Source organism: Felis catus, chromosome B4 (assembly GCF_018350175.1).
Source record: "Felis catus isolate Fca126 chromosome B4, F.catus_Fca126_mat1.0, whole genome shotgun sequence".
NCBI lineage: Eukaryota > Metazoa > Chordata > Mammalia > Carnivora > Felidae > Felis > Felis catus.
The window spans coordinates 38,100,222-38,127,452 of NC_058374.1; the positions used below are offsets into that span (position 1 = coordinate 38,100,222).

The 27,231-nt window shown below is 43.9% G+C and overlaps 1 protein-coding gene, 1 long non-coding RNA gene and 1 pseudogene across 23 annotated transcripts in view; 1 reads left to right on the top strand and 2 right to left on the bottom strand.

The window, feature by feature from the left end:
• The window catches only part of LOC111561313, a 35,198-nt gene extending 18,700 nt beyond the window's left edge, over positions 1–16,498 (top strand). Inside the window, exons 2-4 of the long non-coding RNA XR_002743749.2 lie at positions 1,408–1,755; positions 11,763–13,576; positions 15,775–16,498. This is a non-coding gene — a long non-coding RNA (uncharacterized LOC111561313). The remainder of the gene's footprint in view (positions 1–1,407; positions 1,756–11,762; positions 13,577–15,774) is intronic.
• Positions 1–27,231, bottom strand: part of LOC101098061 (maestro heat-like repeat-containing protein family member 1) — a 96,597-nt gene that overhangs the window by 8,464 nt on the left and 60,902 nt on the right. For 13 of the 22 annotated variants that reach the window (XM_045061253.1, XM_045061251.1, XM_023256657.2 and 10 more), the window contains 13 exons: positions 13,784–13,888; positions 12,985–13,120; positions 12,433–12,530; positions 11,728–11,877; positions 10,470–10,624; positions 10,090–10,225; positions 9,287–9,480; positions 8,273–8,410; positions 7,961–8,078; positions 7,172–7,312; positions 6,633–6,806; positions 2,261–2,419; positions 1,753–1,875 (listed from right to left, as the gene is read on the bottom strand). In XM_045061253.1, coding sequence (XP_044917188.1) covers positions 1,753–1,875; positions 2,261–2,419; positions 6,633–6,806; positions 7,172–7,312; positions 7,961–8,078; positions 8,273–8,410; positions 9,287–9,480; positions 10,090–10,225; positions 10,470–10,624; positions 11,728–11,877; positions 12,433–12,530; positions 12,985–13,120; positions 13,784–13,888 — 1,827 coding nt within the window. Of the gene's footprint in view, positions 1–1,752; positions 1,876–2,260; positions 2,420–6,632; positions 6,858–7,171; positions 7,335–7,960; positions 8,079–8,272; positions 8,411–9,286; positions 9,481–10,089; positions 10,226–10,469; positions 10,625–11,727; positions 11,878–12,432; positions 12,531–12,984; positions 13,121–13,783; positions 13,889–27,231 lie in introns of those variants that run through there. The other 9 variants (XM_045061244.1, XM_023256656.2, XM_045061245.1 and 6 more) reach the window with 9 other exon arrangements.
• On the bottom strand, positions 25,163–27,141 carry LOC109501425 (annotated as a pseudogene).

A 27,231-nucleotide genomic window follows, 5' to 3' on the forward strand; every position in this document is an offset into this window, starting at 1 on the left:
TGCAGAGCCAAAGAGGGGTGGTGCTGACCAGGAGCTGGGCGGGGGGGGGGGGGGGGGGGGGGGGGGGGGGGGGCGGCGCCTGGGAGCACCACTAGAGGTCCCCTCACCCCCCTCACCCTGTCCACAAGCAGCACTGTTCTGTCTTCAGTCAGCTGAAAGAGCTTCAATCTGGAACCTCAGAGATCCCTACCCCAGTGACAGGGCAGACTTAGCAGGAAGTTCATAAAGAGGATTTTGCTGCTTCACACCAACACGATAAGGGGAAACACAACTGGTGTGGAGCCAGGAGACCCAGGGCTGAATACTGACTCTGACACTGGCTCCAGTTTTCTTTTCTTTTTTTTTTTTTTTAAATAGAATTTGTTGGCCAGTTGGCTAACGTACAGTGTGTAGTGTGCTCTTGGTTTTGGAGGTAGATTCCCGTGATTCATCCCTTACATACAACACCCAGTGCTCATCCCAACAAGTGCCCTCCTCAATGCCCATCACCAACTTTCCCCTCTTCCCCACCCCCCATCAACTCTCCGTTTGTCCTCTGTATTTAAGAGTCTCTTATGGTTTGCCTCCCTCCCTCTCTGTTTTAAACTATTTTTTCCCCTTCCCTTCCCCCATGGTCTTCTGTTAAGTTTCTCAAGTTCCACATATGAATGAAAACATATGGTATCTGTCTTTCTCTGACTAACTTATTTCACTTAGCATAATACCCTCCAGTTCCATCCATGTTGTTGCAAATGGCCCGATTTCATTCTTTCTCATTGCCAAGTAGTATTCCATTGTATTATACCCCATCTTCTTTATCCATTCATCAGTTGATGGACATTTGGGCTTTTTCCATGATTTGGCTATTGTTGAAAATGCTGCTATAAACATTGGGGTACATGTGCCCCTATGCATCACCACTCCTGTATCCCTTAGGTAAATTCCTAGCAGTGCTATTGCTGGGTCATAGGGTAGATCTATTTTTAACTTTTTGAGGAATCTCCACACTGTTTTCCAAAGTGGCTGCAACATCACTCATCATCAGGGAAATACAAATCAAAACCACATTGAGATACCACCTCACACCAGTCAGAGTGGCTAAAATTAACTCAGGAAACAACAGATGCTGGTGAGGATGTAGAGAAACGGGAACCCTCTTGGTGGGAATGCAAACTGGCTTCGGTTTTCTGATCTTTAAGAGTGGATATATAAGACCTGCCCATCCTTCCCAGAATTGCAAGGCTCCAGTGGGATAATGGATATAAAAGTGCTTTGTAAACCTAAAGTGGTCTACCTGTGTAAGGCAATAAGCACCCAAGTCCATAATATTAAAATTACTAATGTTAATTCCTAATCTACTTGCTTAGCCCTTAAATATTTACTTTTCAACAAGGATCCCTGACCTCATCCCTATTCTTGACTTCGTAGGAGCCACAGACCCTAACACCATGACCACTAAAGCCCTGATGACTCCTGCCTGCATCTCTTCCTGCCAAGTGTCACCAGAAAACCTCTGCCCCATTGCCATCTATTACCCTCACATGACCTCCCTAGCCTCTGAAAGCAGACACTGGGATGCTAAGAGAATCAAATATGAAGAACCAAGGACTGGCCTCCCAAATGTGTGTTCTCAGATTTTGCTGATGGTAAAGAATGAGAATTGAGGAAGAAAGAATGTATCTTCTGTCAGCCCTCCCCTCCTTAGCCTCTTAGCCTGCCTTTGGGTTCCTGACATGAGTATTGTGGCCTGGCTTCTCAGAGACTCTCACTCACCAGGTACTTGCACGTTTCTTCCAATACCTGGATGTGATCACTGAGGGTGGTGTGCTGGAATGTCTGTGTGAGTGATGACCAGCCAATCACCTTAGTCCACTCAGTCAGGGCCCCTCCACAGGCCTATGGGATGGAGAGAAGGGGATCCCCAAAGCCTCACTCCTATGGCTCTGTGGAGCCAGGGCAGGAGGCTAAGTGGAAGACCATGAAGGTAGCCCCCAGGGGGCTCAGTTGAGGGTTTGGAGCTGGAATCAGGTAAAACGTGGGACCTTGTTCAGGACATGGGACATAAATAGCTTCAGGGAACAGAACCATATCAGGATGAGATCAATAGCACCCAAAAGAGAGGGTAAAAGTGCTCAGAGCCAGCCCCGAGGATGACACCAAAGATGTGGACAGGAAATGTACAGCCAAGGCTGGGCTCATGAAATAGAGTCAAAGGGAAGGGGGCTCTGCTCTAGCAAAAAAAGGAGGGGTGGGCATCTGCCAGGACAAAGGTCGCCAGTACCTTGACTACCTCGGTGTTATTATCCTGAATGCTAAGCAGCAGCGGGACTAGAAAACTGTAGATCTCTCTTCGGGTGATGGCTCCCGGCTTGAATTTGTGAACTCGATGCAGCATGTGGCCCAGGGCAGAGGTGGCCGAGATCTTCACCAGGTCCCTCTCCTGCCACGAAGAGCAAAACGGAGATGGGCGGCTGTGCTTTCCCTCTGGCCCTGCCTGGCCTGGCTCCCTACTGCCACATCTCATTTCCACGTCCAAAGTACCCTGATGGCACTGTGTTTACCATGTAAAGGCAACACGGTTTGTGTATCTGAGTAATTCTCTTAGAGTCCAGAGCTAGTAAGTCCCTCTGTTAAGGCACAGGCTTAGAGAAGCCAAGATCATAGTTTCAGTTCTGCCCTGGGCCACACTGACAGCTTAATTTCTCTTCTAAGGATTTAGCTAAGGATTTGGCTAAAATTTCAGCAAAATTTTTATTTTAAAAAAAAATTTTTTTTAACGTTTATTTATTTTTGAGACAGAGAGAGACAAAGCATGAACGGGGGAGGGTCAGAGAGAGAGGGAGACACAGAATCGGAAACAGGCTCCAGGCTCTGAGCCATCAGCACAGAGCCCGACGCGGGGCTGGAACTCACAGACCATGAGATCATGACCTGAGTCGAAGTCGGACGCTCAACCGACTGAGCGACCCAGGCGCCCCAGCGAAATTTTTAAAAATACCTATAGCTATCCTAGTTATACTGTGAATAAAATTGTTTAAATCGATATTAGCTTGTACTAATTAACAACGGTCATAAACAGCTAAACTGTACACTTTCAAGAGTATATTCTATGTTAATTGAACAAATGCTTATTGGGCAGCTCTCAGGAGCTAGGCATAGCACCAAATAACAGAGATGTGGTGGGACAAGATAGATAGTCCCTGAACTTGTAGGGTTTGGGAAGCAGACATTTTAACAAAATAGATATACATGTTGTTATTTTTTGCACAGTGAACATAATAACAAAACAGATGATTCAGTGTTAGTACTTTAACTAAAAAGTATCACAGGCAGTTTGGCTCAAGATCAGTGATTGAGTACTGCTTCACTTATCCCTTCCTGCCCCAAATCCCTGAAAGAAATAGTAGAGACACGTCTCTTTAAATCCATAATGGTTCTGAAATAGTAGATGGGATCCTCCCTGACAGAGGACTAGAATGTCCCTGAAAGACACACAGCAGACAGGATTGGAATTAAAGTTGAAACCACAGCCCAAAGTGTGGGCAAGAACAGACTGCTGGAGGAGGTGGGCATGTTCTGGGAATGCTCCAAGCTTAACAGCTCTGAATGTGAGGAGCAGAAGCGGATGCTGGGCAACTGACAGGGTGGTCATTCGGAGAGGGGTAGTCCAGGGGCACAGCACAGTGTCTCCTTCCGTGCTGCCCTCCCAGTATCCTCCTTGCTAAATAGCAAGCAGGAGGGAGACATACTACCCCCACAGAGCAGGGAGTGTGCTATCTTGACCAGAGAGAGGGGATGGGGCCCTGCGAGTCTGGCAACACCCAGGAAGAACAGGGAATCCCACAGTCAAAGACTGGCTATTGGTGCATCCTACTGGCCACATATCCCTGGACACGTCCCACAGTTACTGAAGCCGGGCTGCAGTCATAGGTATTACTTTCACAGAGGGCTGGCCAAGAGTCAGCAGTGTAAACTTTCCAGAACTCACCACCAAGACTCACCAAATGTTCAGGAAAACCAGGACCACAAGAGAAACAAACAAAAACCTGCACCACCTGAGGATACAGTTAATAATACAATGTAGGGGCGCCTGGGTGGCTCAGTCGGTTGGGCGTCTGACTTTGGCTCAGGTCACGATTTCACTGTCCGTGAGTTTGAGCCCTGCGTCAGGCTCTGTGCTGACTGCTCAGAGCCTGGAGCCTGTTTCCGATTCTGTGTCTCTCTCTCTCTGCTCCTCCCCCATTCATGCTCTGTCTCTCTCTGTCTCAAAAATAAATAAACGTTAAAATAAATAAATAAATAAATAATACAATGTAAACAAAACCTTAGAGACAGTATAATTGAATCATCCAGAAGATTTTGTAATACCTATCTATAGATAGATATAGATAGATATAGATATGACATTTTTTAAACTCCAAACTTTGAAATTATAAATGAGTAAATAAATAAATACAGGCAAAAGTAAGGTAGTGTCTCTATAGAATAATGTAATAGCTATTCAGATACCACACCAACTAGAAGAGAAAAATAAAGAGGAAGGACCTGCTTCATAAAAAAAATATTAAATAGGGGCGCCTGGGTGGCGCAGTCGGTTAAGCGTCCGACTTCAGCCACGTCACGATCTCGCGGTCCGTGAGTTCGAGCCCCGCGTCAGGCTCTGGGCTGATGGCTCAGAGCCTGGAGCCTATTTCCGATTCTGTGTCTCCCTCTCTCTCTGCCCTCCCCCGTTTATGCTCTCTCTCTGTCTCAAAAATAAATAAATGTTAAAAAAAATTTTTTTTAAATATTAAATAAAAATTCAATAGGTGGGTTGGATAGCAGAATAACCACAGCTAAAGTGTGAGTTAGTAAGAGGAGAATCAGCCCAGAAATTCTTCCAAGGTGGACAAAGAGATGGGAAATATGAAAGAAAAATGAAGAAACACGGAGAATAAATCTAAAGAAACTGCAAAGGACAGAACAGAAAGAAGAGAAAAAAAGAGGATATAGCAACACAATAATAGAAGAAAATTTTACAAATGGTAAAACAACAGAGATTTACCTGAGTTCCTCTGGCTAGGTGAATCATAAAAGCAGCACCAGGAACCCAGATCCTATGACCCGAGGGTCAGTGTTCTTTTCATTCTGGCAGGTTGTCATTGTGTACATGATACCCGTTTACTATTTCTTGATTAGACCATAAATCTCAACTTTCCATTCTAGCAATATGGGAGAAAAGATAACCTGATACCTTTACCACTATGAATGCCTTTAAATGCTAGATAATAAATATCCCCAAAATTTTTAAAAAATTTTTTAATGTTTATTTTTTCAGAGAGAGAGAGAGAGAGAGGGAGAGAGAGAGAGAGAGAGAGAGAGCATGAGTGGGGGAGGGGCAGAGAGAGAGGGAGACCCAGAATTCGAAGCAGGCTCCAGGCTCCAAGCTGTCAGCACAGAGCCCAACGTGGGGCTCGAACTCAGGAACTGCGAGATCATGACCTGAGCTGAAGTCAGACGCTCAACTGACTGAGCCACCCAGGTGCCCCTACCCCCCGCTAAATTTTTTAATGTATAGCTAAGCTTTAAGGAAGTAAGAGAGATTCCCAGAAGCCAAAGATGAAGAGGTTCCTGACGCTCCAGCTACTGTGGGGGTAGGAGGATGCCACCAGTCTCAATAGCTGAGGGGCACATCTGTTCATACCAGCTGGTCTCCCTGGCTGGCCCACAAGGAAACCAGAAACTGGGAAGCAAGCACCCTGGGCAGACAGCTCCAAGAGAAGCCCTCTACTTAATGCACGAAGTTTCTTTTTCTTCCCTTGATTCTCTCATGTCACAGTTCCAAAACAAGCCCCATGGGAGTCTATAGGAGCCAAAACTCTGAGGGAGGGGAAGCTTACTCTCCATCTGAAGGAGCTGAGACCCCAAGAGGATGGATAAGCCCCCATTGCTTTATTTCCTCTGCCATCATGCCACTTGGCCCCGTTGTGGGCACATAGAGGTGCCTGGCACTGCAGAGTAACTAAAGTACCAGCTTTCTTGTGAGACAACTGGAAAAAGGGAGCCCCAAAGAACTGTAAAACCGGGGAGGTCACAGAGAGGGAGGAGCTAGGGAGAGTGACCCTATAAAGTTGTTTATGAACTCCTGTGTTCACTCCATGCATAGATCTGACCCTAAACCACATACCATAGACTTTGAAAACTGAACTACAGGCCAGACAACAGTCCAGGTCCCAGGCTGAGATGTGAAATGGATTGGTATTGGTGTAGGCAGTTCAGATTCCTGAGCCTTTGAGTCCTTTTGACAAGGTTCCTAGCATTCTAGGGTTCCTGTGTTATCTGGGAGAAGGGTAAAATTGTGACTTGTCTCCCCACACTTCACTCCAGAACCAATTTCATAGCAGGGTGCCATTTTTTTTTTTCCTTCAGTGGCTCCTGGTGAGAGAATGGGTAGATAACTGTGTGCTAGGTCTGTCTGTAATGGAGAATGCACTGGGGACAACCCTATGCATGGCTTCAAGTAGCCAAGTATCCTTTTTGCTACCCCTTGGTGACTTCAGCCTTCTGCCACAGTCCCACAGCCCTGCCCCAGTACCCTCCACTCAGTTTCCAGGGCTCATCCTCAGTCCCAGCCCATACTGTTTCCAACTGATCCTAGGAACTTTGGCCCGTACATCATTGATGAGTGGACGCAGCTGCTTGGAGATGCTGCAAAATACCACCTTGGTGTTCTGTTGCTTCCCAAAGCAGATGATGTTCCGTAGGCTCTTTACTGCCTGCATTGTCACTCGTGCCTCATTCTTCAGGAAGTCTCGCAAGAATGGAACCTGGCTCTTCAGAGATTCTGACTATTTGGAAGAAGGCAGAGATCACTCACCACCTGAGGATCCTGCAACACCCTAGGGACAGGATTTTTAGAAAACAGTGCCTAAGAGGAACAGACATGGGGAATCTGAGGGCCAGATGTGCCCAGGAAGTAGAAGGCTGGTGTTCACAGGGTTTAGGAGGTCTGATGGCCAGTCTATGTAAGTCTACAAACTGGATGTTGTGCTGTCCTTGGATGAGAGGTTGGGGAATGTACTATGCCCTGGGTAACTAAGAGAACCAAGAGGTAAGCCCAATTCTTCAGGGAGAAGAAGAATTGGGCTGAAGAGGTAAGCCCAATTCTTCAGGGAGTAGCACTCGATTCCCATTTGGTCCTCCCCACTCTTACTTGTCCTGGGTGCAATGCGAGGTTACTGATTCCACGGAGCCCAACTTCTTTCATAATGATGTTGGGCTCGTTGGTCCACTTGATTAGATTGCCCAAAAAGTCTTGCCCCACAGTCTGAGCCACTGATCGGTGCCAGAGCAGCTGTGGGTATGAGGAGACACAGCTATGGATGGAGAAAAGGTTATAAGTACCCAGTATTCCCTCAGTCCTCCCTTAGATCCCATACTCAGGTAATGTGTGTGTCCAGTTGAGCACAGTGGTAGATCTGTATACACAGTGGAGACTAAGTTTAGGAGGTAGAGGATAATGCTGAAAAGGTTTGAAGTTTGAGTCAAGTGCTAGGATCCATGGATCATTCTGGAGCACAAGCCGCTGGCCCCCTCCTCAGGCTTTCCTGCCTCCTTTAACCAGGCACCTGAAGTGCCAGAGAAGGGACCCCACTTTATTTTTTTTTCAACTTTTATTTATTTTTGGGACAGAGAGAGACAGAGCATGAATGGGGGAGGGGCAGAGAGAGAGGGAGACACAGAATCGGAAACAGGCTCCAGGCTCTGAGCCATCAGCCCAGAGCCTGACGCGGGGCTCGAACCCACGGACCGCGAGATCGTGACGTGACTGAAGTCAGACGCTTAACCGACTGCGCCACCCAGGCGCCCCGAAGGGACCCCACTTTAAATGACTTAAGATTATCCTTTCTCTTTCTGGGGCTAGTTATTTAACATTTCCGTTAAATGTTCCTCAGCCCAGGATATGAATGGCTCAGGCTGTGGACCTTTCCCCACGCTTCACCTGTGCATAGAAAGTCCTGGCCAGAATCCTCCTGTGATAGTTGGAGCTATAGAGGATGTTCCTGATGAGGTTGAGGATTCGATGCAGGATGGCAGGTTCACAGTTCTTCACAATGCCACTGGGGTGGGACACAGGAAGCCAAGAGTTGCTGGTGGGGCGGGGGGGGGGGGGGGGGGGGCAGGTGGCAAGGGACCAGCATGCATGGAACAGGGAAGACATGAAGGCAGGAGACCAAAGGATTGGGAGGTGGGGAAGGGGCCACTAAAGGCTGACACTAGAGCAGTACCAGGGTTACTGGGGAAATAGCCTCACCTTGTCAGGTCCATGATCCCTATGTAGTAAAACTTGGGGCTGGACAGAAGGTCCCAGCAGTGATGCTGATTTGCATAGACCACCACTCCTTCATATGCAGCTGCCATGAACACCAGCTTCACTACCTCCAAGGCACAACTGAAGGTCACCACCATTGGGTGTGTGAAAAGAAAGGGAGAGAAGGATGAACAAGGCATTATGCCCCGGTCTGCATCCTGTGCTTGCAAACCAGGAGACAGTTTCCTGCTTGGGTAGCTGGGTTCTCCTTTCCTGCTGACAAGAATCAATGGCTCTGTGAAAGCCATTTCCAAATGCCCATCCACTCCCTCAACTCTGGCCCTCATCTAACCACAGAGTCCTATGAAAGAGACTATAGAGATATCTGAGTGCTATGGTTTTCCAATTCTGCTCTCTGGGGCACAGAATGGGGTTAGGATATCTCTTCAACTCCACACCCACCTAATCAGTATGTGGTTTTATTTGGTTTTGGTTTTATTTGTTCTCATTTTATATAAGATTCCATATGGATAGAATGTCCTGAGGTTTAAAAGAAAAAAAAAAGCATGACAACCACATATTTAGGAGTCCAGCCCCCATTTTTGAGATGAGAAAACAGAATTCCCAGTTGTGACTTGTGCAAGACAGCAAAGCTAGTGACAAAGCCAAGTCAAAGGTCATCCAGATTCGAATGCCACAACAGCATGGAGAGAATGACAAAGATGCGGGCTTGCCCTACCACCTACCACCTAGTTGAATTTCTTCATGGGCAGTTATGAATATGGACATGAACTACTGAGTGAATCAGCTGAAGAATGCATACAAGAAGATGATAAATGAGAAGCTTGAAAATATGTGAGAATATTCTAGCACATGTGACCACAGTACGCACACCCGTGTTCTGTCTCCGCTCTTCTGTTCTCTTCCTTGGCATTCCTAGGGGGCCAGCATCCAGTTGTCCAGGGCCCTCTGGAATGGACTAGTCCCAGCTGTCCGTCACAAGGCTGTTGGGCTTACCTAGTAGGATCAAAGGGCTTGCTTTTGTGGCCTGGGCCCTCCTCCCTGTTGTAGACCACCATCTTCTGGGGGACGTTTTGTTCAATCACCCAGTAGAGATGATGCAGTATAGCCAGCAACAGCCGGGGGTAGAGCTCCTGGACAGCCTCCTGGCACAGGGACCCTGACAGCATCTCACACAAAGCACATGTCACCTGGCAGATGGTGGATGAAGACATAAAATGGTCCCACAGCCCCACACACTGAGTCCCACACCCTGCCCTCCCTATCACTGCCCAAAGGGCACAGCTCACTCTAACTCAGGCTTATAAGAAGCATCTAAGAACTGAAAGCCCACCACTCTTCCCTAGGAAAATAAGGGGGCCATACACAGGCAATCTGCTTTCTCTTCACTCTCTTGACATCAAAAACAAAATTGGAAGCAACTCTAACATTTTTAGGAGAAAAGGATTTGGGGAATACTTTGTCCATCCCTGGTAACCAAACCTCTTCTGCCTCTAACCCCCATGCCACACCCCAGCTCCTGGGAAAAGGAGTACCAGCCCCAGAATCAGGAGACAGAGAAAGCTGCTTAGCTTTAAACATCAGTTTCCTTGTCCATAAAATGGGATCAATCCCTGCTCTCTCTGCAACATGCAGTTCTTAGATATACAGGTACCAAGAGGAGGTACAAGTGTAAATCGAATGTACAGTATTAGTGATTGCTCCTCTAAGACCTGCTCCCACCCTGCAGCTCTTGACCTTCAGCTCTGCCCCCAAGTCCCAGAACAGGAAGTCCTTGGCTCCCCTGCTCCCATGCTGACCGCCACAGGCTGGAAGGCCATCTCCCTAGATTCCTCTCTGGAGTGGAGCTTTTCCAGGATGCCTATGAGCAGCTGCAGGACGCTGATTGTGGTCTCTCGCCGGGTGCCAAATGCCTTCCAAAGGGCCAGATTGGTTCTGCGGGACCCAGGGGCAGCTATGTCACAGGCCCTGGTGACCAAGCTCCTAGGATTAGTCTGGTCTTGGGCCTTTGAAGGGCCAGTTCTCAGGGTCTAGACTTGGCCAGAGAACGCAGACAGGAAGTGTGATTGGTGTTAAAGAGAAAGCATCCCAATGCATTGATTTTTGGGCTGGGCTTGGGCTGAGGCAGGGGAGGGTGTACTGGGCTGGAGACTGTGTTCCCGGGCCATGAGAGGGGTACCTGTCCCAAGGCAGGGTCTTGTTGAGCAGCATGGGCACAACCCTGTGGGTGTTGTTGCCAGCCAGCAAGCACATGGCCCGCATTGTCTCCTCCTGCGTGTTGGGCTCCAGCTGTAAGTTGAGCCGTCCCACAATCCCCTCCACAATTTCTTCAATCTATAGGGAAGAGCCAAAAGAGTCTCAGCAAGTGTTTCCTTGCTACCTTCCCCCTTCCTTCCTACCTACCAACTCCCTGACTCAAGGGGCTACTTGCGATCCTGCCAGTGACTCTTAAGGCAGAATTCTAGGGTGCCAGAGGCTGGACCAGCACGGGTGACAAAAGGAACTCCAGAAGCTGGCACCAATGTCCACTAGGACAGATGTCTGCCTGCAGCCCAAAGTCCAGAGAGTTACTCCTAGGTGACTCAGGAGACACAAAAGGTTCTGGAAGGGAGACAAAAGCCCTATACACCCTTCAGGGCTTCTTCTCCCCACTGAGATCAACTTGAAACCCCTGAAACTGCAGGAACAGTTGGCATTGGATGTGGGGGTACCATAGACTCTCATCTGGCCCTTAGATTCCTAGTTTATGGCCCGCTGCCAAGTCCGTTTTATTGTAATACCTCAAGGACACCCTCAGAAGTATCCTTCCATTTCTGGCACCTAGGCCAGGCAAGCCACATACGTGAGTGAAGGCAATAGGTGTCAGGGGATTCAGAGATAGGAAGGTCTAGAGAGCCCGTGCCATATATAAAAGGGACAGTGGCCACTCAAAGAATTGCCCTATGTGACCTCATTTAAAAGTTTTTCTCAGTGAGGCGGGGAATGTGGATTTTTAGGCAAAACCTTCCTGTTTGTACACATTATCCTGAAAGAAAATGTACTCAAAGGTCAGTCATTCCATGAGCTTGCTGGTTTGCAATCCACAACCTTACCTTCACAGAAATCTAAGCCCCCTGACCACCCCCTCCCTGGGAATCAGAGTGAATCCCCCCTTCAATGCTTCCTTGTGCTTCGGCCACTAGGCCCTGCAGCTGCCCACACCACTGCTTGTGGTTGTCTTTCTCTGAAGAACCAGCCCTGAGCTCAGAATTACAGATGTCCGAGCTCAGTGGGACCACAGAGTAAATCCAGCCCAAGCCTACATGTTAGAGGTGAGTGAATTAAGGCCTACGAGGAAAGGGACTTCCCAAGGCCCTTCAGCTGGTTTGGAATAGAGCCAGCAGAGAGCCCAGGCTCCTGGCGTGCATGACAGAGCTCCCACCACAGCACCACACTACCTTTATCATATCTCTGCCCCGTTCTTTCATGACAGCACTCATCAGCTGGGCTGCTGCCAGAGACACCGTGGCCTTGCTGTCAGTCAGACCCTCCATGGCCGTCAGCACCAGGTGGGTGAGCTGCATCTCGGTGAAGTACTCTGCAAATGCCTGTAAGGGTGGCATCAGGCCGCCTGCACCCAGGGCCTCCTGCTTGAGGTAGCCTGTGCCATCCTTCCTGGTTGGGGTAGGAGGAGAGACCTTCTCTTGGGAACATGATGTGCTTTTGTCCTAGGCCTGTGCTGTCTGCCTAGCTCCTAGAAGACCCTTTCACTGGGAACAGAGTCTTTGGGAATGGGAGGGAGAAAACACTGACCTCAGATGCACCGAGGGGCTCACAGGTCAGGGGCAGAGTGCTGGGAAAGAAGGGCTGAGACCAAGATCCTTAATGACATATGTTTGAGGCATGGGCTGAGTCTACAAAAAGCATCATTAGTGTGAAGCAAACGCTTCTGGGTGACAGGTAAGAAAGAAGGATTAGGACCCATGATGCTGAAGAGGGAGCATACTGTAGCATGTTGAAAATTTCCCCAAAGTAAAAGTTCACAATCAGCAATGGAATGGGAAAGGGGATGGAATAAAGGAGTCCCACCGCAGGAGTCTATAATATGATGTAGGTTAGAGGCCCAGGCTCTTCCCAGTTTGTCTCTGGCCCTGCCCTCTCACCTTGGCAATCTCAAAGGTGTTGTTATAGAACACGTTGGCACTATAGACTTCACTCTTGCCCTCTTCTTCCCATAAGCCCTGTTTTTTCCTTTGCATCTCTGAAACAAAGACACCCGACCCCACCCCTCAGACACTCGAAAGGTGTCTTAGGTTCCCCTTAGGTTCCCATCTGCCCAACCCAAACCACCTACTGCACTAAATCAGCTTGGGGAGATGTTTATCCCATGGGGAAGGGGAATGGGCTGTAAGATAAGGAAAGGTGAGAGCTAATGTCAAAGGAACCCTCATGTTGCCTGCCTCAGAGCAGAGACAGAATAGGGTCAGAGTATGGTGCTCAGCCAGAGGAGGAGAAACTAATTCAAAAGAACTGTTTCCTGAGTAGCTATTTTGTCCCAAGAGGGTATAGGTAGATGTCTAGGGGCAGGTTCCTCATTGGAAATGAGGTTGCTCAGGTAACTTCCTAGCTCTCACTCTTCCAGACCAGTATGTGGGTGGATGGCCAAACCTCAATGGGAGGCCAGAGCAGAAGTGAAAAGAGGAGATTCTCCCTACGCTTTTGCAGCAGGAGGATACGGTAGAGATTGTAGACTGCCTGTGAAGACAGGAAGCAGATGTTGTCCACTGGGTCCTGGCAGCGCATGGCCAGCAGCCTTACCAAGCACCCCAACCGAGAGAACTTGATCTCCACCTGGAGAGGAGAGCGGGAAGTCACAAGTTATCCCAGCCATTCCCTTAGGCTGAGTTAAAAGGAGAGGAGGCGGGGATTCAGGAGAGATATGAAAGGAAAGACTAGGTGAGGTTAACGGGAATGAAATTAGACAGGTGGGTTGTAGCTATTAAAAACTTGTGGGATCATAGTTTTGGAATGACCTTACACTGTCCCTCTTCTTTGCCCCTTGATATTGTACTCATTGTTCAGGCCTAGCTCAAATGTCTCCTCCTCTCTGAAGCTTTCCCTTCACTTACACTTCATTTGTGTTTTGATCTTTTATTCCTCCTAGATTTGGTTTGTACTTTCGTAATCGCCTTCTATTTAAGTTTGTTCTACGCATGCTTCTCTCCCCAGTGGACTATAAGATCCATGAAAATAGAAAAACTGTCTTGGTCATCTATGTATCCACTGTAACGCTTAGCATGGTGCCTGGTGAGTATTCAGTAACTGCTTGTTGAGATAGCTGGAATCAAACTGAACCAAGTGAAATGGAATTGAATTGGTGGACAGGGAAAAAGACAAAGGGAGGAAAGAGAGAAGGTGGGGTGAGGGTGAGTAATTGAGGCTAGGTAATATGTGACCAAGTTTGACATAAGGGTAGAGATGAGGGCCCACGCTCCAGGGCAGGCTCCTGCTCACTCCAAAGTTGTTCCATTTTGCAGTGAAGCCAAGAATACGGGCAGCACACCACATGGCCCGTTCCCTCTCATTGTCGTTCTGGGAATTCAGCCATATGTTCAGATGCTAGAGGAAGAAGAGAATGAAGGGAGAGACCTGTTAAGCTGTATTCTGGAGGGTAGAAATGTAACCTGAACCTGGCTTCTGCACAGGATCAGGACAAGACTTCTGAGAACAGGACTTCTTTTGCTATCAGGCAGGTTATATGTGGCTCTGGCACCAGAAGCCCTCATACCTCCAGCCCCCAATTTACCTTATCTAAGTGCTAGAAACACCCTCATTTAACACCTCCTTTTTTTTCAAATTAAATCAGTGGCTCTCAAATTATATTGACTATTATTCATTTCAATGGGGGTCAGTGTCCCCCAGGGTCCCCCAATAATGTTTTCCCAGTCTTCAATAGAAAGAGAACTTGGTAGTAACAAAAAAGAGTCACTATATTCACAGATTCCTAGCTGAATTATGTATAAACCTGCTTGAGAAATATAATTATGGATGATTCCTATTTGAAACATAGTATGTCAGTGTATCACTATTGGTAAATTATGGACCCAAAATACCACCGATCCAAAGACGCATTGTCAATCTACAATAATCAATCTGATATTAATGGAACTAAACAAACAGCAATTTATAACTAAAAACAAAGAAGGGCAACAGATGAAAAATCTACAAGCAATGGAAGAGAATACTGATGCTGCATTGATAAGAAAACAACATTCTTCTTGAAGATTGGAAGAATTCTAGTGGGAGATCTGCAAGTCTTCCTTGCAGCCAGACTCTGATGAAATAGCCCCATGCCAAGACTGTGGTCTCTAAATACCATTTTTCACTAAGAGGAATCATTGGTCATTGGAGAAACAGTTTATCCCAGGAATGAGACAGGAAATATACAAGATAATATACTGGAGAGCAAGGAAGCCATGAAAGACTATTGGCATTATATTAGAGGGATTCAGGAGCTAACCTGAAGAGGCTCCCATTGACCAAAGAAGGGACAATTTAAGCATCCATAAGAATAATAGTTGTAATTGATCAAAACATATGAAGCATTTAAAAATCCATTTTAGGGGCGCCTGGGTGGCTCAGTCAGTTGAGCGTCCGACTTCGGCTCAGGTTATGATCTCGCAGTCTCTGAGTATGAGCCCAGTGTTGGGCTCTGTGCTGACAGCTCAGAGCCTGGAGCCTGCTTCGGATTCTGTGTCTCCCTCTCTCTCTGCCCCTCCCCTGCTCATGCTCTGTCTCTCTCTGTCAAAAATAAAATAAACATTAAAAAAAATTTTAATTCATTTTAAATTTATATGATACTAGAGAAATAACCCTCACTAGTTATCTTTGGATGACTAGGAAATAAATACTTCCATTACCTTGACAGCTAATGAAGGGAAACCAGCATTTATCTTGTCTTTCCTATATGAGCTATACCTCAAAGTAACCAGACAGCTTATAAAGTCGATTTCTCTTTATAGAAGAATTCCAGGTAAAAATAAACAAGGAATGATAGAATTACAGTGTCATCACTTTGCAAAAATAATAGAAGTATATTGACTCAGTGGACTACTACATAGCAATAAAAAAATGATCTGATGCTACATGTAACAACATGAGTGAATCTCACAGATAAAATGTTGAAGCAAAATGATATAGACAAAAAAAAGTACATACTATAAAATTTCATTTATGTGAAGTTTAAAGAACAAGCTAAACTAATCTATGGTGATAGAAGTCAGAATAGTGGTTATCAGTGGTTATTCACTGGGAGAGGAAACTTTTGGTGGTCTTGGACATGTTCTATATCCTGATCTGATATTTACACAGATACATACATATATACGTATATACATGTATATACGTATATATGTAAGAATGTATCTAAATGTACACTTAAGACTTGTACACTTTATCATAGCAAGTGATATCTCAATAACAAGGTCTTTTTTTTTTTTTTAAAGAATGTCACCAGTTCTCAGCCATTAGTGAATCTAAGCAGTGATCATCAAAAGCTCTAAACACCACAAGACATCATGTGGCTGTTGATAGAAGAAGACAACACTACTTGTGAAGTAATCTTGCCAAAAATTGATCAGGTTCATGATCTAGATCCAACAATTACAATTAGAATCTAACAGATTCTAGGTCTCGCAATTTATAGGACAGATTTAGACAGAGGAGTTTATTAAGTGGCCCCAAAAAGATGTAATTAGGACAACCCAGAATGTGGAAAATTTAGAGAACAAATGACTAGGTTTCTTCAACAAATAAATTTCAAGGAAAAAAATGATTGAAGGGCAATATATAGATTAAAAGAATTAAGAGACAGGGGCGCATGGTGGCTCAGTCAGTTAAGTGTCCAACTTCGGCTCAGGTCATGGTCTCATGCGGTTCATGGGTCCCAGCCCCACGTTGGGCTCTGTGCTGACAGTGTGGAGCCTGGAGCCTAGAGCCTGCTTCAGATTCTGTGTCTCCCTCTCTCTCTCTTAAAAATAAACATTAAAAAAAATAAGAGAGACAAACCAACTGATTGGGATGTGTGAATGTTTAATGACACCAAGAAATGAAATTACTTTCTTTCATCGGTGTTTTATAGTTTTCAGAGTACAGGCCTTTCACCTCCTTGGTTACGTTTTTTCCTAAATATTTTATTATTTTTACTGCAATTGTAAGTGAGATTGTTTACTTAATTTCTCTTTCTGCTACTTTCTTATTAATATATAGAAATGCAACTGATTTCTGTATATTAATTTTGCATCCTGTAATTTTGCTGAATTCATTTATCAGTTCTAGTATTTTATTTTGGTGAGGTCTTTAAGGGTTTCCATATATAGTATCATTTCATCTGCAAATAGTGAAAATTTTACTTCTTCCTTCCCAAATTGGATGCTTTTTATTTCTTTTGCCTCTCTGCTGTGGCTAGGACTTCCAATAATACTATGTTGAATAAAAGTGGTGCGGGTGGATATCCTTGTCTTGTTCCTGATCTTAGAGGGAAAGCTTTCAGTTTGTTACCACGGAGTAATGTTAGCTGTGGATTTTCATGTATGGCCTTTATTATATTGAGGTATGTTCCCTGTAAACCTACTTTGTTGAGAGTTTTTATCATGAATGAGTTTGTGCTTTGTCATATGCTTTTTCTGCATCTATTAAGAGGATCATATGGTTTTATCCTTCCTTTTATAAATTAAATCTTGCCATTTGCAACAACATGGATAGAGCTAGAGAGTATTATGCTAAGTGAAATAAGTAAGTCAGAGAAAGACAAATACTATATGATTTCACTCATATGTGGAATTTTAAAAACAAAATAAACAAAAAGGAAAAAAAGAGAGAGGGAGGCAAACCAAGAAACACACTGATGGTTACCAGAGGGGAGGTGGATACAGAGATGGGTAAAACAGGTGATGAGGATTAAGGAGGCATTTGCTGTGAAGAGCACTGGGTGTTGTATGGAAGTGTTGAATCACTATATTGTACACCTAAAACTGATACTATACTGTGTGTTAACTAATTGGAATTTGTTTTATTTTATTTTACAGTGTATTTATTTATTCTGAGAGAGAGAGAGGGAGAAAAGGGGAGGGGCAGAGAGAAAGAGAATCCCGAGAAGGCTTCTCACTGACAGCGCAGAGCCTGATATGGGGCTTAAACATAGGAACTGTGAGATCAAGACCTGAGCTGAAACCAAGAGTTGGACGCTTAACTGACTGAACCATCCAGGAGCCCCTAACTGGAACTTAAATAAAAACTTTTAAAAAATTGAAATAAGGGGCAACTGGGTGGCTCAGTTGATTGAATGTCCAACTTCAGCTCAGGTCATGATCTCACGGCTTGTGAGCTCGAGTCCCCCATCAGGCTCTGTGCTGACAGTGTGGAGCCTGGAGCCTGCTTCAGATTCTGTGTCTCCCTCTCTCTCTGCCCCTCCCCCACTCACACTCTGTCTCTTTCTCTCTCTCTCACTCAAAAACAAATAAACATTAAAAATAAATAAATAAAAATTTAAAAACTGAAATCAGTCTCCCAGAAATAATATATTCTAATCAGAAGAGCACCCTTTGGGGGCACCTGGGTGGCTCAGTTGGTTAAGCATCCAACTTCGGCCCAAGTCACGATCTCATGGTTTGTGGGTTCGAGCCCAGCATCGGGCTGTGTGCTGACAGCTCAGAGCCTGGAGCCTGCTTCAGATTCTGTGTCTCCCTCTCTCTCTGCCCCTCCCTCGCTCATGCTCTATCTCTTAAAAATAAATAAACATTAAAAAGAAGAAGAACAACAACAACACCCTTTGGAAATTTCAAAGGAGTCAGACCTTGTGGTATATAATAAAAAGGATACATTGCCTTTCAAACTTATCAAACAAATTGATATTTTTTTCATTTCTTTGAGTTGCTAAGTATCATAGTAACTTTGTAGCTGTCCTGCTGGATTACAAACAAAAACTCTGTGTGGTGGAATGGAGGGATGAATTTACACTAAAATGAAGTAGATTCATTCTGATTTATATGTAATGCACTAACGACACCAAAATGGAAGAAGCTAAGTGAATGCCAGTTATTGTTAAGCAATTTTATGGCCACTAACAGATGTTTCCATAATGTACTTCTCCAAAGTTCCAACAGGGCACATTCTAAAGAATACATCTCGCATGAATTATCTTTTACATAAATGTGTAATTAGCAAGGTTTAACAATGCATATGATTGAACCCTGCAGCATGATCTGTACTTGGCAATATTGTCAACTCAAATTACTGTGATTCTTGTGATATTAATTAGGTGATACATAAGCAAAGTGTTGCTAGGGAAAAGAAAGTTTTCTATCCGAAAAAAAAAAAGTAAAATAATGTAAAAAGTATGTCTTGACCATAAAGGAATTAGACCAGAAATCAATAACCACAAGAGAATAGAAAATTCTCCAAACATTTGGAAATAACACGCTTCTAAATAATCCATTGGCCAAAGAGGAAGTTTTGAGAGAGATTACAAAATATTTTGAACTGAAATGATATTGGAGGTATATATTAAAATGTACAGGATGCTGCGAAAGTAGTGCTTAGAGGGAAATTTAGAAAACTAAATGTTTATATTAAAAAAGGAGAAAAGGGGCACCTGGGTGGCTCAGTCGGTTAAGCGGCCAGCTTCGGCTCAGGTCATGATCTCATGGTCCATGAGTTTGAGCCCCGCGTCGGGCTCTGTGCTGATGGCTCAGAGCCTGGAGCCTGTTTCAGATTCTGTGTTTCCCTCTCTCTGACCCTCCCCCGTTCGTGCTCTGTCTCTCTCTGTCTCAAAAAAAAATAAACGTTAAAAAAAATTTTTTTTTAAATAAAAAAGGAGAAAGGGGTGACTGAAGTGGCTCATACACTGGATTTCTGTACCATCTCCACTGCAGGAGGAAGTATAGGTGGCCTGATCCTTAGCCTCCAAGTGTCCCCTTCCTTCCCAGCAGTTGAAGTCCTGGGTTCCCTTCTTCCTGGAGGTATATTTTAGAGGATTGCTGGGAAGATGGCTCACCTTGTTTCACAAATACAACTAGATAACACTCACCTCAGTGTAAATAACCTAGAAAATGACCTGAAGGCTGGCAGAACAAACTCCACAACTAAATGTAGAGAAGAGGGTAGGAAGGGGAGAGAGGTGGTGAGGAGCTAAACAGAGCTGGGGGACTGTCTGCCGAGAGGCTCATAGGCACAGGCCGGGGAGAGAAATAGTCTATCGATCTGGGAAGCCCACACAATGAAGACAAATCCCTTTAACATTTGGCTGTGAAAACCCGAGGGGCCAAATTTCATCAGTTCTTACTGATGAATCCAGCAGACTCAAAACCTGGAATTTTATACATCAGCAGGCTTGGCTCTGGGAGAGCTGAGAGGGTGAGAGGAAACTGAGTCCCTGCCCTTAAAGACACAGCACAAAAAAACAGCCCTTCAGAGATACAGCATAGAAGGAGCAGTTTGAAAAACATCTGGGGCATATGGCAGGGAAAGTTGTTTACTAATCTCAGAGTATGTCCTGGAGGGACAGAGATTGTTGGGAAGCTCCTCCAAGAACAAAAAGGAGCTGGCAGGTGCCCATGCCCCAGCATAAACACACAGCCATCTGTGGGAACCAAGGCAGCACCAAATCTCTACCTAACTTGCTAATACCATGAATCCTACACTGCCCCTCTCACATCTGCAGATCCATCCTCTCCAGCCAGGCCTGCCCTAGTCCCTGCACTGTGGGACCCCTCCCCCAGAGGACCAGCACACAAACCTTGCTAACACTGCACTTCCTGTCCCAAAACACATTGCAGATCCACCCCCTCCAATATGCTCTTGCCCTGAGCCTATCCAAAGCAGAGCCACAAGCCTAGCAGTGTGCAAGCAGCCCCAACAGGGACCACCACCACTCCAAAGTGACTCCTGCCCTAGGAAGAGGGGAAGATAACCAGACACACCAATCAAACTACTATCCCAGCAATGGGTTGGGGGCTAATGGTTAGCCCATCTAACTACAGGCCCTGCCCACCAATAAAACCTTCTTAGGGACAACCCAGGGAAAGTGCCTTGCAGTTTGGTGCTATTGTATTTCTGGAAAATGTCTTCTCTGACTCAGCTGAAGCCCAAGTTGGCCCCAGACTGATACACTAACCACACAGGGACCAAACTCTGCCTTCAACAAGCAAAGAAAGCCACTGCAGATGATTGGATTGAAGGCAAGAGTGACTCAGCCACAATAGTCGGGTGCACACATCACACATAGGAGACACCCTTGAAGCACCAGGTGCTGGTGAACAGGAGATGTTGCACCTCAGGGCACTACAAGACCTCTTCTTCACAAGACTACTACTTTCAAGAGCAGGAGATGTAGCTGACTTTCCTAACACAGAAACAGACACAGCGAGTTATATACAAATGAGGAGACAGAGAAATATGTCCCAAATTAAAGAACAGGACATAATTACAGAAAGAGACCAAAGAAAAATGGAGATAGGTAATATGCCTGATAGAGAATTTAAAGTAATGCTCATAAAGATACTCACTAGACTTGAGAAAAGAGTGGAAGACATCAGTGAGACCTTTCATAAAGAAATAAAAAAGAAGTAATTAGAGATGAATAACACCATAGATGAAATTAAAAATACACTAGAGTGTATTTAATAGCAGACTAGGGGAAGCAGAATAAAATTGGTGACCTGGAGGACAGAATGATGAAAAATAATCAGTACAAATGGGTAAGAGGGGAAAAAAATTATACAAAATGAAAATAAAGGAACTCAGTGACAACATCAAATGTAATAACATTTGTATTACAGTAATCTCAGAAAGAAAAGAGAGAGAAAGGGGGGAAGAAAATTCATTTGAATAAATTAATAGCTGAAAACTTACCAAATCCGGGGAAAGAAACAGAAATCCAGATCAAGGAGGCACAGAGATCCCTCAACAAAATCAACCCAAGGAGGTACACACCAAGATACATAGTAATTAAAATGGCAAAAGTAGTGGTAAAGAGAGAATTTTTAAAACAGCAATAGACAAGAAAAGTAACATACAAGGGAAACCCTATAAAGCTATCAGAGTAGTTTTCAACAGAAACTTTGCAGGCCAGAAGGAAGTGGCATGATATATTAAAAATGCTGAGAGGAAAAGATCTGCAGCCAAGAATGCTCTATCCAGCAAGGCTATCATTCAGAATAGAAGGAGAGATCATTTTCCAGACAAAAAAAAGTTAAAGGAATTCATGACCACTAAACCAGCCCCACAAGAAATGTTAAAGTAGACTCTTTGAGTGAAAAGGGAAGATCATAAGTAAGATCAAGAAAAGTAAGAAACACAAAAGCTGTAAAAATAAGTATATTTGAAAAAAAGAGTATATCTGTAAATCAGTCAAGGGACTCACAAAATAAAAGGATGCTAAATATGACACCATACACCTAAAGCATGGTGGGGAAAGCAGTAAAGAATAGGTTCAAACTTAAGCAACCAACAACTTAATATAGACTGCTATATGCAGATGTTATATACAAATCTAATGGTAACCACAAATCAAAAATCAGTAATAAATATGCAAAAATAAGGAGAAAAGAATCCAAGTATACCACTAAAGAAAGCCAACTTATTATGAGAGAAGAAAGCAAAAGAAAGGAACAGAGAAGAACTACAAAAACAACCATAAAACAAGTAACAAATGACAATAAGTACATAACTATCAATAATTACTTTGAACATAAATGAACTAAGTGCTCCAATCAAAGATATAAGGTGATAGAATGGTTAAAAAAACAAGAGTAGGGGGCGCCTGGGTGGCTCAGTCGGTTGGGCGCCCAACTTTAGCTCAGGTCATGATTTCGCGGTCTGTGAGTTCAAGCCCCACATCGGGCTCTGTGCCAACAGCTCAGAGCCTGGAGCCTGCTTCGGATTCTGTGTCTCCCTCTCTCTCTGACCCTCCCCCGTTCATGCTGTGTCACTCTCTGTCGCAAAAATAAATAAACGTTAAAAATAAAATTAAAAAAAAAAAAAAAACAAGAGCAATCTGCATGCTGCCTATAGGAGGCTTGAGACTCATTTCAGACCTAAAGACACATGCAGATACAGACTGAAAGTGAAAAGATAGAGAAACATTTATTATGTAAATGGATGTGAAACAAAAGCCAGAGTAGCATACTCATATTGCACAAATTAGACTCTTTTATGTGTGTGTGTGTGTGTGCGTGCGCGCCCGTGCGCACAAAATAGACTTTAAAACAAAGATTGTAACAAGAGGCAAAGGACACTATATAATCACAAAGGGGACAATCCAACAAGAAGATATAACAATTGTAAATAGTCATGCACCCAATATGAAAGCACCCAAATACATAAAACTGTTAATAACAAACATAAAGGAAGTAATCACTAGTAATACAATAATAGTAGGGAACCTTAACACCCCACATATATCAATGAACAGATCATCCAAACACAAAATCAACAAGGAAACAATGGCTTTGAATGACACACTGGACGAGATGGATTTAATAGATGTATTCAGAACATTCCAGGGGCACTTGGGTGGCTCAGTCAGTTAAGCGTCTGACTTCAGCTCAGGTCATGATCTCACAGTTCATGAGTTTGAGCCCCACATTCAGGCTCTGCACTGACAGTGAGGAGTCTGCTTGGATCCTCTGTCTCCCTTTCTCTCTGTCCCTCCCCTGCTTGTGCACACGCTCTCTCTCAAAAATAAATAAACATTTTTAAAAAGAACATTCCATCCTAAAACATAAGAATACACATTCTTTTCAAGTGCACATTGAACAATCCCCAGAATAGATAACATATTAGGCCACCAAATAAGCGTGAACAAATTCAAAAAGATTTAAGTCATACCATGCATCTTTTCTGACTGTAATGCAACCTCAAGAAAAAATCTGGAAAGAGCACAAATACATAGAATTTAAATAACATGCTACTAATCAATGAATGATTCAACCAAGAAATCACAGAGAAAATCAGCAAACACATGGAGACAAATGAAAATGAAAATACAATGGCCCAAAATCTTTGGGATGCAGCAAAAACTATTCTAAGAGGGAAATTTATATAAATACAGACCTACCTCAAGAAGCAAGAAAAAAAATCTCAAATAAACAACCTAACCTTACACCTAAATAAGCCAGAAAAAGAACAAACCAAACCCCCAAACCAGTAGAGGGAAGGAACTATAAAGATTAGAGTAGAAATAAATGAAATATATAAAAAAACAAACAACGGGGCGCCTGGGTGGCGCAGTCGGTTAAGCGTCCGACTTCAGCCAGGTCACGATCTCGCGGTCCGTGAGTTCGAGCCCCGCGTCGGGCTCTGGGCTGATGGCTCAGAGCCTGGAGCTTGTTTCAGATTCTGTGTCTCCCTCTCTCTCTGCCCCTCCCCCGTTCATGCTCTGTCTCTCTCTGTCCCAAAAATAAATAAACATTGAAAAAAAAATTTAAAAAAAACAAAAACAAACAAACAAACAGTAGAACAGATCAGTGAAACCAGGATCTAGCTCTTTGACAAGATCAACAAAATTGATCAACTTTTAACCAGATTCATCAAAAAAAAATTTTAATGTTTTTCAATTTAAGTTTTAGTTAGCATACAGTGCAATGTTGGTTTCAGGAGTAAAATTCAGTGATTCATCACTTACATACAACACACAGTGCTCATCACAACAAGTGCCCTCCTTAATACCCATCACCCATCTAGCCCATCTTCTACCCACCTCCCTCCATCAACCCTCAGTTTGTTCTCTATCATTAAGAGTCTCTTAGGAGCGCCTGGGTGGCTCAGTCGGTTGACCATCTGACTTTGGCTCAGGTCATGATCTCACAGCTCGTGAGTTCAGGCCCCATGTCGGGCTCTGTGCTGACAGCTCAGAGCCTGGAGTCCACTTCGGATTCTATGTCTCCCTCTCTCTGCCCCTAACCCACTCGCATTCTGTCTCTGTCTCTCTCAAAAAACACATTAAAAAATCTTTTTTAAAAAAGAGTCTTTGTGGTTTGTTTCCCTCTTCTCTCTTTCCTCCTTTCCACGTGTTCATCTGTGTTGTTTCTGAAATTACACACAAGTGAAATCATATGCTATTTGTCTTTACCTGATTGACTTATTTCACTTAGCATAATACATTCAAGGTCCATCCATGTCTTTGCAAATGGCAAAATTTCATTCTTTTTGATGGTTGAGTAATATTCCATTGTGTGTGTGTGTGTGTGTGTGTGTGTGTGTGTGTGTGTATGTGTGTGTGTACACCACATCTTCCTTATCCGTTCATTAATTGATGGAAATTTGGGCTCTCTCCATAGTTTGGCTACTGTTGATAATGCTGCTATAAACATTGGGGTGCACGTACCCCTTCGAATCTGTATATTTTTGTATCCTTTGGGTAAAAAACTAATAGTGCAATTGTTAGATCATAGGGTATTTCTATTTTTAGTTTTTTGAGGAAAAAAATTTTTAAGAGAGAGAACTCAAACAAAATCAGAGGAGAAATAAGAACCAACACCACAGAAATACAAAGGACTGTAAAAGAATATTATGAAAAATTATATGCCAACAAATTGGACACCTTAGAAGAAATGGATAAATTCCTAGAAACATGTAACTCCCAAAACTGAATCAGGAAGAAACAGAAAATTTGAACAGACCGATTACCAGCAATGATATTGAATCAGTAATCAAAAACCCCTAACAAATGAAAGTCCAGGCCAAATGGCCTTACAGGTGAATTCTACCAAACTTTTAAAGAAAATATTCCAAAAAATAGAAGAGAAAGGAAAATTTCCAAATTTATTACATGAGGCCAGCATTACAGATACCAAAACCACTACAAAAAAAAAAAAAAAAAAAGAACTACAGGCCAGTATCTCTGAATATAGATACAAAGATCCTCAACAAATATTAGCAAACTGAATCCAGCAATACATTGAAAAAAATCATTCACTATGCTCAAGTGGGATTTAGTCCCATGATGCAAGGATGGTTCAATATTTGCAAAAACATGTTTTCAATAAGACACATTTATTCAGCATCATGATCAGACAATTACATTTGGCAATCAGCAGCATGAGTACAAAAAAAATCTACATTAAAACCCTTTGTTTTGAATCCTTTTACTTTCCACAGAACAGAAACTAAGATAACCTGTTATACAATTAGTCACAAATACAGTCCTTGAGTTTTTTGTCCATACACATGAATTTGTCTAAAGCATGTCTGCTTTATAGCAGCTATGCCCTGTCATCACTATGTTTGGCTGAGTTCACAAATCTGTTGTAACCTGTAGCTTCCTTGTCACTTCTCTGGCTCTCCTCTCCTGCTAAGCTTTGTTTTCTGGAAGTAATTAAAACCTTCTGCCACTATCATAGCTACCGCTGCTGCTGAAACCACCATAGCCACCTTGGTTTTGTGGTTTGGCAAAGTGTTGGCCTCCACCACCACAGGGGCCAGAGCTTCTGCCTCCAAAACTTCCTCCTTTCATGGGTCCAAAAGTTGAAGATTGATTGTTGCAATTGCCAAAATCATTATAGCTTCCACCACCTCCAAAGTTGCTTCCATCATTACCAAATCCATTATAGCCATCCCCACTGCCACCATATCCACCACCATCTCGACTGCCACCAAAGCCACCTCACCCATAACGTTGTCATTCCCACCAAAACCACCTCCACAACCACCACCAAAGTTTCCAGAACTACTCTGACCTCTTTGGCTGGATGAAGCACTAGCCACCTCTTGCTTAGATAGAGCTTCCCTTACTTCACAGTTGTGGCCATTCACAATATGGTATTTTTGAATGACAATCTTGTCTACAGGGTCATGGTCATCAAACGTTACAAAAGCAAAGCCTCTCTCTTTGCCACTGCTTCAGTCAGTCATGATTTCAATCACTTCAATTTTCCGATACTGTTCAAAATAATCTTGGGGCGCCTGGGTGGCGCAGTCGGTTAAGCGTCCGATTTCAGCCAGGTCACGATCTCGCGGTCCGTGAGTTCGAGCCCCGCGTCAGGTTCTGGGCTGATGGCTCAGAGCCTGGAGCCTGTTTCCGATTCTGTGTCTCCCTCTCTCTCTGCCCCTCCCCTGTTCATGCTCTGTCTCTCTCTGTCCCAAAAATAAATAAACGTTGAAAAAAAAATTAAAAAAAAAATAATCTCTTAGATGATGTTCTTCAGTGTCTTCTTTAATGCCACCCACAAAAATCTTTTTCACAGTTAAGTGGGCACCAGGTCTTTGAGAATCTTCTCTTGAGACAGCCTTCTTTGGTTCTACAACTCTTCCATCCACCTTGTGTGGCCTCACATTCATGGCTGCATCCACCTCTTCCACGGTGGCATATGTGACAAACCCAAAGCTTCTGGAGCTCTTGGTGTTTGGGCCTCTCCTTACCACACAGTCCATAAGTGTTCCCAATGCTCAAAATGGCTCCTCAGACACTCATCAGCTGTTTCAAAGCTCAAGCCTCTGATGAAAAGCTTCTGCAGCTGTTCAGGCTCTTCGGGAGACTGACTTAGATATGATGGTGGTGGGAGGGGAGACTTCAACAATGCTTACTCCCAATATTTGCAAATTAATCAGTGTGATACATCACATCAACAAGAAAAAGGATAAAAACCATATGATCATTTCAATAGATGCAGACAAAGCATTTGACAAAGTATAACATCCATTCATGACAAAAACCTTCAACAAAGTAGGTTTAGAGGGAACATATGTCAACATAATAAAGACCATAATTGAAAAACCCACGGCTAACATCATATGCAATGGTAAAAAACTAGGAGTTTTCCCTTAACATCAGAAACAAGACAAGGATGTCTGCTCTCACCACTTTCATTCAACATAACTACTAGATGTCATAATCACAACAATCAGACAAAAAAAAAAAGGAATAAAAGGCATCCAAACTGGTAAGGAAGAAATAAAAGTTTCAC